This window comes from Haematobia irritans, chromosome 4 (assembly GCF_050003625.1).
Source record: "Haematobia irritans isolate KBUSLIRL chromosome 4, ASM5000362v1, whole genome shotgun sequence".
Lineage (NCBI taxonomy): Eukaryota > Metazoa > Arthropoda > Insecta > Diptera > Muscidae > Haematobia > Haematobia irritans.
The window spans coordinates 66,674,182-66,693,256 of NC_134400.1; the positions used below are offsets into that span (position 1 = coordinate 66,674,182).

Below are 19,075 nucleotides of genomic sequence, written 5' to 3' on the forward strand. Positions count from 1 at the left end.
TTTACTCCTAGCGCATTGTTTGAAGACACTTTATCATCGTTGCGCATTGTTTGGGCTCATTTGCATTGTTCAAGGACTGTCCCGCTGTTTTTATTCATTGCAACGCATTGTTCGGAGACCTTGATAGTTTCGGGACTTTTTTTCTCTTTGAGATTTGTATTGCAATGAACACCTATTTCATATTTAAAGTGTTTATTGGTCTTTTCATATTTATTTTAACATGATTTCTATTAAATTTCGTCGTTTTTATATTTTTTACCTATAAAGGATGTTGCCACTTTATTACAATATAATTGAATTTTTGGCGCCGTTCATTGTCTTAATACTTATCGCCTCTGACATTCCTAAATAAACAAATGTAAACATAAACGTTTATGCAATAAAGTTGGGTTCTGCAGAACAAATTTTTATATGTTTCATCTAAATACCAGTATGCACCACTAGCGAATACTTCGTATGTGTCTTAATAATATAATTTTGACTCGCACATCTTAAAAGAGCATAGTGTAAAGAAGTAATAACAACTTGTCTTATAAATTATTGCAATTAAAATTTGCATGCAAAATGTGATGTGAGACTTACGCCTCCGTGGTCATATGAGACTATATCGGGCGAAAGATATTTATAGGGGAAATATATCTACACCTTACCCGATTTTAATAAAATATGTTACGCATACCTGTATGGTTACAATGACACCTCCTCTTTGTGAAAAAATTCTCTTAAATCTGGGTAAAACTTTAACTTCTGTGGTCACAGGAGTATAAATGGGACAATAGATATATGTGGGAGCTATATCTGAATCAATTTCAAGCAACTTTGCCATGCACATATGGAATGTTATTTCTACGCCATGTGAAAAATGTCACGTAAATTGGAGCAAAACTTTGATCTCTGTGGTCAACTGAATGAAAATCGGGCGAAAGAAATATAAGCTAGTTATACCCTTCACCACTACTGTGGTACAGGGTATAATAAGTTTGGCCATTGGTATGTAACGCCAAGAAGGAAAAGTCTGAGACCCATCGTTTAGTTTACCGATCGTCTTAGAATTAAATTCTGAGTCGAATTAGCGATGTCCGTCTGTCTGTCTGTCCGTCCGTCTGTCTGTCTGTCTGTTCATGTATTTTTGTGCGCAAAGTACAGGTCGCAGCTTAAGTCCGATCGTACTCAAATTTGGCATAGGGTCGTTGTTTGGAACAACGACAATCGCTATTGATTTTGCAAAAAAACGGTTCAGATTTAGATATAGGTTAGGTTAGGTTAAAGTGGCAGCCCGATTAAATTTCAGGCTCACTTAGACTATTCAGTCCATTGTGATACCACATTTAACTAAAAGTATCTATTACATATGGGCACTTCTAGTCTTAACCACTGAACCTTCTCCATTATTTACTTTTGTGGAACCAACCAGATTGCTCCAAAAACATTAACAAACTGCTTAAGTTAACGTTTTCCAGGTCAGCCAGTAATCTAAAGCTATATGCTCCTAAAATTCGCTTACGCCTTACACAAAAAGCAGGACACTCACACAAGAGGTGTTTAATTGATTCCTTTTCCTCCACGTCATGACAGCTTATACAATAGTCATTATACTTCGCACCTATAGTTTTTGCAAATTCGCCTATCAGGCAGCGACCCGTTATAGCAGATATTAGGAGTGCTATCTGACGCCTTGAGAACACTAGCATATCTATTTTGCGGTTTAAGTTTAAATGGGGCCATATTTGCTTGGTGTCGTTACAATCCTTGCAATTTTCCCATCGAATATTGGCCATCATAACAGCCTTCTCACGCAGTAAGAGCTTGCAGGTGGCCAGAGGCATACCAACAGATTCTAGTTCCCCTGGAATATGTAAGGTAGTTCCTAGCCTTGCTAACACATCTGCTTCACAGTTCCCCGGTATGTTCCTATGACCAGGCACCCATATTAGGTGAATATTGTACTGCTCAGCCATCTCGTTGACAGATTTGCGGCAGTCTATGGCCGTTTTTGAGTTAAGGAACACAGAGTCCACGGATTTTATTGCAGGTTGACTGTCTGAGTATATATTAATGCCAATATTTGTTGGAACATTACTTCTCAGCCAATTCACCACCTCTCTTATTGCCAATATTTCAGCCTGAAAAACACTACAGTGATTAGGTAATCTTTTCGCTATTCGAATTTCCAGATCTTTAGAAAATACTCCGAACCCCACTTGTCCATTCAATTTGGAGCCATCAGTATAGAAATCTATATATCTTCTATTCCCCGGGGTCTGTGTACACCACGCCTCACTGTTGGGAATTAGAGTTTCAAACTTTTTGTCGAAAAGTGGTCTCGCCAAAGTGTAATCCACTACGTTAGGCACATCTGGCATTACTTTGAGGACCGAACTATGACCGTACATTTTTTCCGACCACAGCGATAGCTCGCGCAACCGCACAGCCGTTGTTGCAGCTGACTGTTTGGCCAAAATGTCTAAAGGCAATAGATGTAGCATGACATTAAGGGAGTCTGTTCCTGTCTTACTAAATGCGCCTGAGATACATAAGCTCGCCATACGCTGAACTTTATCAAAACAAGTCGGTTTCTGAAGTGCCGGCCACCAGACTACAACACCATATAGCATTATAGGTCTAACCACTGCCGTGTATAGCCAATGCACAATTTTTGGTCTTAGTCCCCACTTTTTCCCTATTGCCTTTTTGCACGAGTACAAAGCTACCGTGGCTTTTCTCGCCCTCTCTTCAATATTAAGCCTAAAATTCAGCTTCCTGTCCAAACTAACGCCAAGGTATTTTGCACACTCACCAAAGGGAATTTCAGTACCCCCTAAGGAAATGGGCCTAACCATGGGAGTTTTGCGATCTTTGCAGTACATGACTATTTCTGTCTTTGCTGGATTTACCCCAAGACCATTATCTTTCGCCCATTTCTCAGTCATCCGGAGAGCTCTCTGTATAATATCTCTGATTGTGGATGGGAATTTTCCCCTGACTGCTAGCACCACATCATCTGCGTATGCCACCACTTTTATCCTTTCTTTTTCTAGAGAAACCAGAAGGTTGTTTATAGCAACATTCCAAAGAAGAGGTGATAGAACTCCTCCTTGGGGAGTGCCTCTGTTCACATACCTTTGTATGTTTGCTTGCCCTAGTGTGGCTGAAATACGTCTCTTTATTAGAAGTTCGTCTAACAGCCTAAGTATACCTGGATCAACATTCAGAGTTGTCAGTCCATTTAATATCGAGCTCGGATGGACATTATTGAACGCCCCTTCGATGTCTAGAAACGCCACGATTGTGTATTCTTTGACAGATAGTGAGCTTTCAATAAAGCTGACTAGTTCATGCAATGCGGTCTCAGTAGACCTGCCCTTCGAGTATGCATGCTGTCGTTTCGAGAGCAAACTTGAATCCACGCTAGTTCTAAGATACATGTCTATCATCCTCTCCAGGGTCTTAAGTAGGAATGAGGATAAGCTGATTGGTCGGAAATCCTTCGCACTCGAGTGAGAGGCTTTTCCTGCTTTAGGTATGAAGACAACTTTTGTTTCCCTCCACTTTTCTGGAATATATGCTAAGTTTACACATTGTTTATATATCACCGTCAACCAGGGGATAATTCTTTCAGCCACTGCATGTAACTCCGCCGGAGTAATTCCATCAGGTCCGGGGGATTTGAATGGTCCAAAGCTATTTAAAGCCCATTTTATTCTAGATTCCGACACAATTTCCTCGATAGGAAATGATCGCTGAGCCTCTGTTACACCGCCGTTCAACCGTCTGATTTCCAGGGAAGTGTGTGTCCAAAAGTACCTCCAACGTCTCCTCACTGGACGTTGTCCAATTTCCCTCCGATGTTTTAATGAAACCTGGAGCGGTGTTAGTTTGCTTTGTTAAAGAGCTTCCTGCAGGATTTCCTCATATTACTTAACTCTTATATAATATATATACATATACATATATACATATATATATATATATATATATATATATATATATATATATATATATATATATATATATATATATATATATATATGTATATATATATATATATATATATATATATATATATATATATATATATATATATATATATATATATATATATATATATATATATATATATATATGTATATATATATATATATATATATATATATATATATATATATATATATATATATATATATATATATATATATATATATATATATATATATATATATATATATATATATATATATATATATATATATATATATATATATATATATATATACCAGAATATTGTCGATATTCTTGCCACTAAAAACATTGATCTCTATAAGGAGCTGACGAGATTCAGAATTGAGACAAAAGTACCTGTATGAAATATAATGCCTTTTTTGGGCAATCGATTCACCTGAAACAACTGTGATATATACTTTTTTGCTGTGATATTTAATTATTTACTTCTAATTATATTTTGTAATTTCATTTCTGTGATATCGTTACTATAGCACGATGAAACACGTCCTCTTGTTTCATGAACACAAAAGCTTTCTTACATAAAGTAAAAAAAATCATATATGACTATCTTCTTAGTACTGGAATGCCTGAATCAACACATCACTCACATCCAGCTTTGGTTCTGGAGAATCAAGGCTGTCATCGATCTACAACAGATCTATATATGGATCTTCTCAATTTTAAGAATAGATGTAGTTCTTGTTTGTGGCTACGTCGCTCGTTTTTACCCTGGCTTTTGATGTGAAGGACATCGCCATTAAATACAAACACCATAAACGGGAAAATGTTATTTTTTTGTTGTTGCCTAAAATTTAACATTGTTTCATTACGAAAATTAAGTTTTTCATTTAAAAAATAAAAACGAAAAACAAATAAAAATATTACAAACATGTATGGAACTAACACTGCCAATGCAACATTTGGTGTGACGCATGCCAATTTCCCATCTTCCTACGTGTATTGTCTTTGGGACCAACACAATTTGTAAACAACTTTTATTTCTGTGTTATCAAGTTCCATGAAACTGCCATCCATGTCGCGGACTGAAAATTCAGTTTATATAAAAAGAAAAAAATTTTGTTACAAAACGTTGGAGTTCACCAGAAAGTTTAGCATGTTTAGCCTAATTCATGTAACCAAGCAAATTGCACAGAATTTACAATTCTCAATTAAGTTTGGAATTGGAATATATGGAGCAACAGCCACATTTTAAACAAAAACATTTCGAAATACAAACAGGAGAATCACTCGATTCCATTGAACCAGTGGGTCGTATTCGTTGTGTGGCCGCCAAGGGATTTGAGGTATCAAACGAAAATGTGTCCTATCATTGGTGAAAAGAATGAATTCGTCCTCAAATCTTAGAAAAAATACACGAAGCCCTAAAAAACAAATGAATCAAGAGAAGTTGCCCAAACAATTGGCGAAAAGTTAAACTTCTAAAGATACTACAGACGAAAGCGGCAACCAGTCCGAACAACATGTTTCCATAGCTACTATAGGATCTATATTGGAAAATTCCCACTCAGCGGAACTACGTTGCTGGCTTAATTGTTCAAGCTGCTTGCATATTCCGTGTCAATGAAGTTATTGTATTCGATTACATTGGGCCTGCCACAACCAGAAAAATTAAACGTCACTATGATTCGGATGATAGTAGAGGTGTGCACGTGAGTAATATTTTACTCACGCACACTCACGTCGGAAAAATCTTAGGTTAGATTAGGTTAAAGTGGCAGCCCGATTAAGATTCAGGCTCACTTAGACTATTCAGTCCATTGTGATACCACATTAACTAAAAGTACCTATTACATTTGGGCACTTCTAGTTTTAACCGCTGAACCTTCTCGATTATTTTCTTCGCTGAACCAACCAGATTGTTCCAAAAACATTAGCAGACTGCTTAAGTTAACGTTTTCTAGATCCGCCAGTAATCTGAAGCTATATGCTCCTAAAAGTTGCTTGCGCTTTACACAAAATGCAGGACACTCACACAAGAGGTGTTTAATTGATTATTTTTCCTCCGCATCATGACAGCTCATACAAAAGTCATTATACTTCGCACCAATAGTTTTCGCAAAATCGCCTATCAGGCAGCGACCCGTTATAGCAGATATCAGGAGTGATATCTGACGTCTCGAGAACATTAGCATATCTAGTGTGCGGTTTAAGTTGAAATGGGCCATATTTGCTTGGTGTCGTTACAACCCTTGCAATTCTCCCATCGAACATTTGCCATCATAACAGCCTTCTCACGCAGTATGAGCTTGCAGGTAGCTAGGGGCATACCAACAAATTCTAGTTCGCCTGGAATATGTAAGGTAGTCCCTAGCCTTGCCAACTCATCCGCTTCGCAGTTCCCCGGTATGTTCCTATGGCCAGGCACCCATATTAGATGAATATTGTACTGCTCAGCCATCTCATTGAGAGATTTGCGGCAGTCGATGGCTGTTTTCGAGTTGAGGAACACACAGTCCAAGGATTTTATTGCAGGTTGACTGTCTGAGTATATATTAATGCCCACATTTTTTTGGAACATCACTTCTCAGCCAATTCGCCACCTCTCTTATTGCTAATATTTCAGCCTGAAAAACACTACAGTGTTTAGGTAATCTTTTCGCTATTCGAATTTCCATATCTTTAGAATATACTCCGAACCCCACTTGTCCATCCAATTTGGAGCCATCAGTGTAGAAATCTATATATTTTTTATTCCCCGGGGTCTGGTGCACCACACCTCACTGTTGGGGATTAGAGTCTCAAACCTTTTGTCGAAAAGTGGACTCGCCAAAGTGTAATCCACTACGTTAGGCACATCTGGCATTATTTTGAGGACCGAACTGTGACCGTAACTTTTTTCCGACCACAGCGATAGCTCGCGCAACCGCACAGCCGTTGTTGCAGCTGACTGTTTGGCAAAAATGTCTAAAGGCAATAGATGCAATATGACATTAAGGGAATTTGTTCCTGTCTTGCTGAATGCGCCTGAAATACACAAACACATCATACGCTGAACTTTATCTAAACAAGTCGGTTTCTGAAGTGCCGGCCACCAGACTACAACACCTTATAGGTCTAACCACTGCCGTGTATAGCCAATGCACAATTTTTGGTTTTAGTCCCCACTTTTTTCCTATTGCCATTTTGCACGAGTACAAAGCTACAGTTGCTTTTCTCGCCAAGGTATTTTGCACACTCACCAAAGGGAATTTCAATACCCCTAAGGAAATGGGCCTAACCGTGGGAGTTTTGCGATCTTTGCAGTACATGACTAATTCTGTCTTTGCAGGATTTACCCCAAGACCATTGTCTTTCGCCCATTTCTAAGTCATCCGGAGGGCTCTCTGAATAGTATCTCTGATTGTGGATGGGAATTTTCCCCTGACTGCCAGAGCCACATCATCTGCGTATGCCACCACTTTTATCCTTTCTTTTTCTAGAGCAACCAGAAGGTTATTTATAGCAACATTCCAAAGAAGAGGTGATAGAACTCCTCCTTGGGGAGTGCCTCTGTTCACATACCTTTGTATGTTTGCTTGTCCTAGTGTTGTTGAAATACGTCTCTTCATTAGCAGTGCGTCTAACAGCCTGAGTATACAAGGATCAACATTCAGAGTTGTCAGTCCATTTAATATCGAGCTCGGATGGACATTATTGAACGCCCCTTCGATGTCTAGAAACGCCACGATTGTGTATTCTTTGACAGATATTGAGCTTTCAATAAAGCTGACTAGTTCATGTAGTGCGGTCTCAGTAGACCTGCCCTTCGAGTATGCATGCTGTCGTTTCGAGAACAAACTTGAATCGATGTTAGTTCTAAGATAAATATCTATCATCCTCTCCAGAGTCTTAAGTAGGAATGAGGATAAGCTGATTGGTCGGAAATCCTTCGCCCTCGAGTGAGAGGCTTTTCCCACTTTAGGTATGAAAACGACTTTTGTTTCTGTTTAAACTTACAGAGTTCCTATTACTGTGCCAGTAAATGATAGAGAGTAAGCTCTGTCACCAATAAGAATGAGAGTGGACTGTATTACTGGGGGATTAGAGCAACCAAATACTCCGGGTTGGCGGCAGTGGGTAGCCTGTAATTACAAGTGCAGGTCTGGGATAATTTCTCAGCTCGAGAGATTATAACCAGATTATCCCAGATGGAACAACACAAAGAGGGTAAAAAATAAACCAAGTGTGGGTTAGTTGTTTCACAATCAGTTTACTGGTAATTTGTATGCTCACCAGTTGAAGTGCGCGAAGTAAGTGTCCGTTTTCTTGATGAACATCTTACCACGAAATTTTAGCTTTTTTTGTAATATAAACTATACAAATGCTGATATTCATTTAAATTCAAAACTACAGTACATTTCAAACTATAACATAAATGTTTCAAATTCAAATTTTACGTTAAATTAAGTTAAATTCAAATACTTTAATATGAAATATGTATAAAAAAAAACATTTTTTGTCTAATTTACAATTAGACATGCTGGCGGCGCAAAGAGAAGATTTATTTTTGGTTGGCACAGAGAACCGAAGCAAGCGCTCTTATAGCCTCAGATACTATTTGATGACTAGGATTTCCAGTTGAGCTCAAATTACTATGACCGTTAGCTGATCCAGAAAATTGTTGTCTCTTGCTTGAAGATTTATTGTTGAGTTTTGCTGTTCTAGGAGTCTTGGACTTAGTGGTAACTCAGCTGCTGGTATTACGTCTATTGTCTCTTGAGCGATCGTCTCCTCGATTTCGGTTAACTCTTTCATAGTTGGGGTGCAACAGACTATTGTGAGGCTTACCACATAACCGACACATGTTCCCGGATCGACAATCACGAAATCTATGGCTTCGAGCTAGAGAGTTCACGCAATATGCTTCCTTCAATATAAAGATGTTGCGCTGTTTTGGTGTCATATTCAAAAATTTCGGGCAATTCTTGATCGAGTGAAATCGCTTGCAAAGCTTACATATATAAGTGTCATGCTTTCGCTGCTGAGACTTATTCGCAGATCTGGAAAGGCAAATTAGTTTTTATATAAAGGGACATATTCTCTGTGTTTGGGAAATTTAACAAATGCATTAAATTTGGAACTTAATTTTTTAGTTATCATCGGAAGCCGACGCATCACATAAGGGGAGATAACACAATTTTGATATAGGGCGATTTATAATCCCTGTGGCAGTGCGTACGTCCACTATACGAACATACTGATCCGTACCTGCGTATGTCTTCACTACTCTTCCCAGGCGCCACTCATTGGGTGGTAGCAAATCATCTAAAATAACTACTAAGTCATTAACTTTTAAATTCGGAGTTGGTGTTCTCCACTTGTAGCGCTTCTGCATAGCCTTTAAGTACTCTTCTTTCCACCTCAAGGAGAATTGATGGTGCAATGCTTTTAGTTTTGTCCATCTATTGACCAGGGATAAATTCGGCGATATGGGTTCCGGTAGTGCTAGAATCGGTGACCCTTTCAAAAAATGACCAGGAGTCAATGCCGTCAAATCGGATGGATCCTCTGATACCGCGGATATGGGACGCGAGTTCAACACCCCCTCAATTCGTGCTAGAATTGTGGAAAACTGTTCGAACGTGAATCTGTGACTGGCCGCAATTTTCTTAAAATGGGTTTTAAAACTTTTCACGGCCGCTTCCCATAGGCCGCCCATATGAGGCGCATGGGGAGGTATGAAGTTCCACTCAAACCCATATGTGGAATACTTTTGCGAAATATCTGTGGAAGTGCAAGACAAAACTTTCATAAATTCTCGAGTGAGAGCTCTACTGGCTCCTAGGAAGTTCCTCCCATTATCCGAAACTATCCTGTGAGGAAGTCCCCGCCTACCCACAAAGCGCGCAAATGCAGCTTCGAAAGCCGACGAGGTTAATTCAGAGCAGGCTTCCAAGTGTATGGCTCTTGTCGCGAAACATACAAATACACTTACATACCCTTTCGTTATGGACGAATTTCTTAGGGTTGAACTTTTAAGGTCAAACGGACCGGCAAAGTCAATACCCGTGGTGTGAAAGGGAGGTGATAAAGTGCATCGGTCCGGAGGTAAGGGAGCCATGATTTGAGATACTGGTTTGTGTTTGTAAATGATACATGTTTTGCACTTATGAATAATGCCCTTTGTAATAGATTTTAAGCGAGGAATATAAAACTCTGTTTGTGCGAATCTGCACATTTGATTGCATTCCCCATGTGCGAGAAAAATATGTAAATGCGACAAATAAAGATAACACAATCTCGATCGTCCAGGAAGTATAATAGGGTATTTCTCCCTGGCAGTAGGGAGTCGGCCAAGCGGCCATTCACTCGCATTAGACCATCGGAATCCAAGAACGTGTTCAATGTTGATAAATTACTCTTTTTATCTATCCGAGTTGAAGTCCGTAACGCCTCATACTCGGAACAATAGAATCGGATTTGTGTTAATTGTATTAGTCTTGTTTTTACTCCAGTCAACTCAGAAATTGAGACATTGATTGACGAAAAACGGTGAACCACTCTATGATGAGCGTGAGAATTAAAGAAAAACCTAAATGCGTATGCGAGAACCCTCAAGGCTCTAGAGTAGGAGGAGAATCTATCTAAAATCTCGATTTGTTCTATCGTAACTTGGTGAACGGAAATAGGTTCAGGGTTAGTATTTTTTATCAACGGGTTAACCTGTGGCCAGTTTGACTCAGGTGTAGTTAGCCATGAGGGCCCGTGCCACCACTGAGGATTGCATATGAGATCCTGCGGTCGGCAACCCCTAGATCCGAGATCGGCAGGATTCGCGTGTGTAGGAACATGCCTCCATTTGGCGTTAGGGGCAAGTTCATGAATTTGGGACGTGCGATTAGCCACATAGGTCTCCCATGACCTTGGTGGCTTGGATAACCATCCTAACACAATAGATGCATCTGTCCACAAAGTCACACAATCGAAATCCAAGTGAAAAATGTCTATCACATATTTCACAAGTTTCGCTAGTAATACTGCACCATTCAATTCTAATTTTGGCAAGGGAATGGGTTTAATTGGAGCCACTTTGCTTTTAGCCACAACTAAATTAGAAAATACCGTTGAAGTCGCAGTTTTACATCTAATGTAAGCACAAGCGCCGTATGCCGCTTTGGAAGCGTCGCAAAACCCATGTATTTGCACAACATCATCAGGCAAAAATTGAATCCACCTTGGGATACGGATTTTTTCGATATGTGGCAAATCGTTTAAGATCTGATTCCAGCTCTGTAGAGTGTCAGAGCTTATAGGATCATCCCACCCTACACCTTCCATCCATAGTTGCTGCATTAGTAATTTCGCTCTTAGAATTACTGGGGTTATCCATCCAGCAGGGTCGAATAGCTGGGCCACTGCAGCAAGTATTTGCCGTTTAGTAGCATTTGATTGTTTATCGACTGTAATGGAAGAGTATGAAAATTCGTCGCTTAAAGCATTCCACTTTATTCCTAAAGTCTTAGTAGAACTACTTTCGTCGAATCGCAACAAGTCTTGGTCATATAAATCCTCCGATTGTAAATGAGATAGCAAACGTGTGTCATTGGCAGTAATCTTTTTCAATGGAAATCCTGCCGAGTTAAGAACCGAAATCAGCCTCTTTTGAGCCCCAATGGTATCTTCAATTGAAAAACCCCCTGGCAGTATGTCATCTACATACGTCTCATGACGTAAAATCGTAATCGTAAAGTATGGTTCGAATTGCTAAGAAGGGTGCGCAATTTACCCCGAAAGTTACGGTGTTTAGCTGGTAATCTCTTACTGGGTCGCTTGGAGAGCTTTGGAACAAAATTCGCTGAAAGGCTTCTTGTGAGCTTCGGTAACACTATTGCTCTAATGCTGCATTGCTGGCCGTATTTTGAGGAATATAATGTGAGCTCGCATTCCTTATCTGCAGTTTGGGGCTGAGCACCGATTCCAAATATCTCATAAAATGATCTGTTGTAGAGAATTTTTAAACGATTTCTTATACGTTCTGATAAAAAGGTTCTTTGAGAGCCAGGATCTATGAGCGCCCTGATAGTAAACAGCTCCCCCCTGACTTCAATTTGTACTAAAGCGGTTCGAAGTAATATGGTTTTATCACAGGACGCAAAAAGAGCCTCAACTTGAGTTTGCCCATTATGAGTTAGTTGAAGGCTGATCGATTAAAGAAGAGGAGGAACTACTAGGAGGTGATTGAATATCCTCTCCATTGATAAATGTGTGTGCGGTTTGGGTTTGTGGCACAGGGTTTGAATCCGGAATTTGACTCAAGTGAAGCAAGGAATGATGGCGCTTTTTACAAAAGATGCATGTATTTTTACATTTACACTTGGTTTTGATATGAGTTTCTGATAAGCAATTATTGCAAAGTTTGTTTTTAAAAACAAAATCAATGCGCTGCTGAGGGGACAAGTTTTGAAAATTGGGGCATACTCGTATGCTGTGGTTACTTTTACACATAAAACATATAGCAGTCAATTTTTCCTGAGAGGTATACGTTTGAATTTTATTGTGGGTCTTGGACGCAGTCGTTTGGATAAGACTTTGACGATCCCTCGTGGATTTAATTGCTGAGATTCTCTCTACAACCTCAAACCTATTCATCAAAAACGTGTCCATTTCATGCCAGGTTGGTAAATCTCTATGAGATCTTAGGGATTGCTCCCACAACGAAATGGTCTCATCTGGAAGTTTTGTGGATACCAAATATATCAATATTGGATCCCAACTTTGCACATCGACGTTCAGGGACTTGAGAGTGGCGAGGCAGTCGCTAACAGCAGAATGTATCTTCTGCAATGAATTGCTGTTTTCGGAGGAAGCTACTGGTATACTAAACAGAATCTTGAGCTGATTGTCTACTAGAACACGCTTGTTCTCGTATCGAGTCTTTAGGGCCCCCCAAGCAAGCTCGAAATTATCGTCGCACAAGGCATATCTCTTGACAATAGCACCAGCGTCCCCTTTCGTCTTGTTGCGCAAATGGTAAAGCTTCTGAACTCGCGTTAACTTTGGGTGGTTCACGTAGACGGCCGTGAACATATCGCGGAAGGACGGCCATTCCTCGTAACTACCTGTGAAAACGTCCGTGTCACATGGGGGGACTTTGATGCAAACATTCGGCCCGCTCGAATCCTCATGTGCATCAAAATTACTACGCGCGCTATTCCTATTACCTGCAGAATTTCTTACTGTTACATTTTGGAAGTTATAGCCGCCTGACATACGCAGAACTTCTAAAATCGCGGATCTAGCCGCGTAGTACGCCTCAGCAGAAATATTAAAATTTAGCTTCGCATTTTCCTTATCTTCTTTCGAGCAAATTGATTCGGCGGACAACAGCAAGTCTTCATAGTGGCTTGCAATCTTTTCCATCTAGTTTCTAAATCCTCAAGCCTTACCTCTAACGCTACGTCTGTCTGATCAGTTATATCAGAACTTTCCAATTGATGACAAAAATTATTCAGGTGATCACAGTCAAAAACCACTTTTTCATAAATTGGTGCTGGCTTTACCGATTGCTTCCCGGAAGCGGAAGTAGATTGGCTCTCAAGGTTAGTCATTTTTCTCACGACAATATTCTTCTACACGATACTATATAGCTTGGGAGATGAGTGTGAATATCGGAATACAACGTAAAATTGTCACAAAATTTCCCTTTTTGAGGATTTGTACTAGTAAATGTTTTCAAATGCCGTGAAAAAAAGAAAAATATATAAAGCTAAAGGCAAAAATTTCACGAAACAAACTTCCCGTCAAGCCGAAGTTTGTTCCATTGTAAGTTTATAATATTCAGTATAGGTTGGCAAATGTTCACAATAAATATAAATTGGTCTACGAAATATTGGATACCTTTTTCCACCCTTTGATTTCCAAAATATGTTGTTGCAACAAGGAAAATTCAAATTGACTTGGAGCACTTTTCAATTACCATTTAATAATTACTCTCTACTCTTAAAAAAATAACAGCAAACAAAATCATTGATGCCCAATCATGACAACTTTCACAGTGTAATAGCTTACTTTTAGTATTTCCTCCGGAATCCGACGTAAAATCTATCATGATACATTAACGTCCCAATGTAAATAAAGCATCGAATATGAATCATTTACAGCGGAAAAAAATATGGCTCAGTTTACCCTAAACTCTCATTGAATTTCATATCGACGTTCAACTCATACAATTTCCTTGAACACCATGGGTAAATACTTGTCCTGGAACATGGCAAATTTCTCATAAAAACAGTATTCGACCGAGACCAATATAAAAATAATTTATCATCGGCCCACAGGCTGCAGTTTCTCTTCCTGTTCCATTTGTATACTGAGACCAACCTATGGATTAATAAACCATTAATCAATCAATAAGTGTTTTCGTTCAATATGTCGTATCCGATTAGCTGCATTAAATTGATTTATAATGCCAACTTTTCTCCCTGTGTAATAGTAAAATTGATTTGTTACCGTATTCGCTTCGAATTTAACTCAGTCTCATCTTGAGAGAGTAACTCTTCTCCTTGTCTTTCGAGTTTTCTCCTCGTTTCTCTCTTAATTCAGCAACTTAAATTATTAAATAAATGCACACACAGACATATGATGAGAACATGAATACAATAATATACATACACTATCCACTGGTTATCGCCAATGCAATTCGTGCATATAACAAATCAAAAAATGGGTCAAAAATGGACTTAACTGAACAACAGTTCTATGAAAACCCTAAATGAAGTTGTTATTTATATTTTATTATGTTAAGCATCTCTTAACTCATATTCATTTAAATTTAAGAGAATTTATATATGCCAATGAATATGAACACAATTGGATATATAGAAATATAATAAGTTTCCTTTTACATTCAAAAAATATTTAGAATTTTTGCCTCGAGTGTATGAGTTTGAGGTCTGCTTCTTTCCATTAATTTGTTAAATTATTTCACCAATGATGATTTGGGTGACGAGTTAACATCATATACATTTTCACAATTTCCGATTAAGTGAAGTATTGATCACTTCGAAATCCAAAGGTATGATGTATAGAATTCACTTTTTTAAGTAAATGAAATTAAAATACACTTAATTCATTTACATTAAAGAATTCACAATTACTAATTTTCATTTAGTGCACCTGTTTCGCCGTTAATTCATTTATTTAATTTCTCTCTCTTTTCTCAGATAAACATCAGAGAGTTTTTATAACTGTAACTATGTGCGTTTTTATAATGATTTATAGAAAATCAACCCACATTTCTTGTTACGTAATTCGTTTAAACAAAGTGTTGCGTAATACATTTTTTTCAGAATATATCCTGAATTCATATTTCCAATCTTCTTACATATATTTTGATATATTCACATATATAAATTCAGAGATTGACGTGACTTTGAGATTTTACTTTGATAGACGAGGCGAAAAGCTATTAACTTAGCACTTGTTTTCTTGAATCAGAGGGAATTATTTTTCGAATTTTTAAAATTCCTCATAAATATGAAATTTTTTTCACTTTGCAAATTCCTCGTGGTTTCCTTTAGATTTTGTCATTATCTTTTCAGTAAAACACAAAAAAACTCCCGGTTTCAATTTTCATATGTCTCATATACCGCTACCGAAATGTGACTGATGTCACAACAACTCTTTTGAATGTGCTTTACCTGCTTTGTTCTGCATGGAAAGACGTCGAAGATCGCTGAATTGCTTTTGCTCTCGGCGAATGGACCATGTTTAAACTTACAGAGTTCCTATTACTGTGCCAGTAAATGATAGAGAGTAAGCTCTGTCACCAATAAGAATGAGAGTGGACTGTATTACTGGGGGATTAGAGCAACCAAATACTCCGGGTTGGCGGCAGTGGGTAGCCTGTAATTACAAGTGCAGGTCTGGGATAATTTCTCAGCTCGAGAGATTATAACCAGATTATCCCAGATGGAACAACACAAAGAGGGTAAAAAATAAACCAAGTGTGGGTTAGTTGTTTCACAATCAGTTTATTGGTAATTTATATGCTCACCAGTTGAAGTGCGCGAAGTAAGTGTCCGTTTTCTTGATGAACATCTTACCACGAAATTTTAGCTTTTTTGTAATATAAACTATACAAATGCTGATATTCATTTAAATTCAAAACTACAGTACATTTCAAACTATAACATAAATGTTTCAAATTCAAATTTTACGTTAAATTAAGTTAAATTCAAATACTTTAATATGAAATATGTATAAAAAAACATTTTTTGTCTAATTTACAATTAGACAGTTTCCCTCCACTTTCCTGGGATATATGATAAGTTGATACATCCTTTATAGATCGCCGACAACCAGGGGATAATTTTTCAGTTACTGCTTGTAACTACGCCGGAGTAATTCCATCAGGTCCGTGGGATTTGAATGGTCCAAAGCTATTTAGCGCCCACACGCTCACAAAAAATCGCTTCTGTAACATATACTCCCAAACATATTTTGCTTCAAGCATATACATTTTTGGGTATTGCCCAAACATTTATATGTTTGATCTCTTCCAATATATAATATGTTTGAAAGCATATTGGTCTAAACAATATATGTTTGGGTAGTCTAAGTTCCAAACATTTTGTATTTTTGCATCCAAATTCAATAATGTTGTCTTCCAAAAAACAATATGTTATTATGTGAACATATAATATGTTTGGAAGCATTTTGCACCCAAAAATATTATATGCTTAAAAAAAATTCTCCCAAACAATATTGTGCTCAAAATTTTATTTACTTATTTATATATTTACAATCATAATGAATTATGAAAATAAACAGGTAATATAGGTGCTAACAACATAGGTTTTCGACCTGAATGCTCAAAATTTTGTTTCTGCCCAATTGTATATTCCCCCACATCTTTCTCACTTCCACGAGATTTTTTAGTTCTTTCCTTTTCCTTTTTCTGTAATACAAACATTGTAGAAGAAATTATTCAATTTTATGATTTTTTTTTATTTTAATTTTACCTTTTGCCGGACGGGGATTCGAACAGCGGACCACACAGTTTGCAAGGATCAAAGAAGTAGCTGATCAATTGCCCAAGGAAAAATAAAATGTTAATTTTGTAATAACAAGCAACAACCACCAACTTAATTCAATATCGCTCCCTGTTAAATAGCGCTCCAAGCTACTAAACACATATATGTTTATAGGCTATTTCTAAATTAATATATGTTTGCATCCAAGCATATTATATTTACAAACATTTTATGTCCCAAACATAATATGTTCTAACATATTAACATATATGTCCCAAACATGTTATGCTAGTTCATGAACATTATATGCTTGCACTCAAAAATATTGTGTTTAAAAATTTGTGTTCCAAACATATAATGTTTATAGCCAAACATATGAAAAACAGTCTTTTTCATCCGTGCATCTTATTCTAGTTTCCGATACAATTTCCTCGACAGGAAACGTGGCACCGCCAGTACATGGTTCAACCGTCTGATTCCCAGGAAAATATGTGTCCAATAGTACCTCCAGCGTCTCCTCACTGGACGTTGTCCAATTGCCCTCCGATGTTTTAATGAAACCTGGAGTGGAGTTGGTGGGTGCTAGAACCTTCCGTAGTCTGGAAGCCTCGGACGTATTCTCAATACTGCTGCAGTAATCATTCCAAGAGTTATGCGGAGCCTTTCTCAGTTCTCGCTTGTATCCTCTCAGATTCTTCTTGTAAGCGTCCCAGTTCTCAGGGGCTCTGGTGGACTTGGCCTTGTTAAAGAGCTTCCTGCAGGGTTTCCTCATATTACTTAATTCCGTAGACCACCATGGTGGTCGATTTTCCCCCTTGGCTTACCTCTAGGGAATGCAGCTTTCAGTGAGATGTTGAAGGCCTTCGTAATCCGCTCCACTGCGTGTTCGATATCTTGCACATTTCTCATATTTGTCTCTGTTATTACCTATTCCAGTCAGCTTTCCTAACATTTGGCGGAAATATGGTCTTGGTGATATGAACATCAAATTTGAAACTGATGTAGCGATGATCTGAGAAGCTGTGTTCACTTAAAACCTGCCACTCAGATATCATTTCAATCATTTCTTGCGAGGCCAAGGTGATGTCCAAAACCTCTTGCCTGTTTTTAGTGACAAAGGTTGGGGCATCTCCCTTGCTGCAAACTACCAGATTAGTACGCAAAATAAACTCTATTAGCGACTCTCCCCTTGCATTAGTATCACTACTTCCCCATATACTATGATGTGCAATCGCATCCCATAATGAGTTTCGTCTTTGTTTTCAGTGACTCCTCCACTAAGGTCTTAACTGCACATGGAGGCATCTCCCCGTCATGTCCCATATAGACCGAAGATACCCAATATTTGCATTTGGCTATTTCTAAACTGGCAACGACAGTGTCTGTATTGCACATTGAAGGAAGCAGAAACAAGTTGAGCTCGTTTTTAGCAATTATACAGGCTCGATTTACATCATTACCAGTATACAGCAATCGTTTGAACCCCGGAATACTAAATTAACATATTTTGTTTCTATAAACACGAAAAGAAAAATTGTACTCACGCGGTCATTCATGCACGAAACTGTCATGACTCACGAATAATTTTATGAGTAATTTACCTCATGAAAACATGAGCACGATTAAAATCGAGAGCGTTATTAAACTCTTAATATCCTATGTGTTAGTAAAATTGTAAATGAATATAACTCTTAAGCGTTTTTTGTTGGTGAGCGGGATTATTTTCGTGAGGGTAATTGGTTACTCACACACATTCACGAAGATATTATTTTCGTGACTCACGCTCACACACGACCCTTTGGTTTGTTAATCACGCAAGTTACGTACCCTCACATCCGTAAGTTTATTTTCCACCCTATTGTAGCTGGCAGAAATAACGATGTCAGCATAATAATACAAAAATAATAAAAATAGGGCAATGGATCAATGAACGATATTAACATCGTCATCGAATTCATCGCTAATAACATTAATATATTAAAAACCAATTAGCGCTTTTAAGTTAGTCTTAAGATTCAAGTTAATAAATAAAGATTGAAAACTTAAGTTTTCCAATTCGTTTTATTTTGTATACCCTTCACCACTACTGTGGTACAGGG

General features: G+C 38.0%; 2 protein-coding genes across 3 annotated transcripts in view; both read right to left on the reverse strand.

Moving 5' to 3' along the window:
• Nucleotides 1–5,037, reverse strand: part of LOC142235512 (uncharacterized) — a 14,678-nt gene extending 9,641 nt beyond the window's left edge. Inside the window, exon 1 of the mRNA XM_075306764.1 lies at nt 4,958–5,037. Within this exon, the coding sequence (XP_075162879.1) occupies nt 4,958–5,037 (80 nt within the window). The remainder of the gene's footprint in view (nt 1–4,957) is intronic.
• A 3,451-nt stretch (nt 5,038–8,488) lies between these two features.
• LOC142233900 (uncharacterized) lies at nt 8,489–16,154 on the reverse strand. 2 transcript variants are annotated; one of them, XM_075304962.1, is made up of 3 exons: nt 15,998–16,154; nt 15,642–15,846; nt 8,489–9,002 (listed from the first exon to the last, which is right to left on the reverse strand). In XM_075304962.1, exons 2-3 carry the CDS (start codon nt 15,707–15,709, stop codon nt 8,690–8,692), a joined length of 381 nt encoding a protein of 126 aa, XP_075161077.1. In that variant the 5' UTR covers nt 15,710–15,846; nt 15,998–16,154; the 3' UTR covers nt 8,489–8,689. The 2 variants fall into 2 exon arrangements, 1 of the variants encoding a protein (XP_075161077.1); XR_012721509.1 differs by lacking the exons at nt 15,642–15,846; nt 15,998–16,154 and adding an exon at nt 14,873–15,623.
• Between the last annotated feature and the right edge of the window lie 2,921 nt (nt 16,155–19,075).

Excerpts from the sequence above, each read along its gene's own strand:
- LOC142233900 (XM_075304962.1), bottom strand. The coding sequence starts at position 15,709 with ATGGTCCATTCGCCGAGAGCAAAAGCAATTCAGCGATCTTCGACGTCT. Across the intron at positions 9,003-15,641 it reads TTCCATGCAGAACAAAGCAG|ATCTGCGAATAAGTCTCAGC; the intron begins GTAAAGCACATT and ends TTGCCTTTCCAG.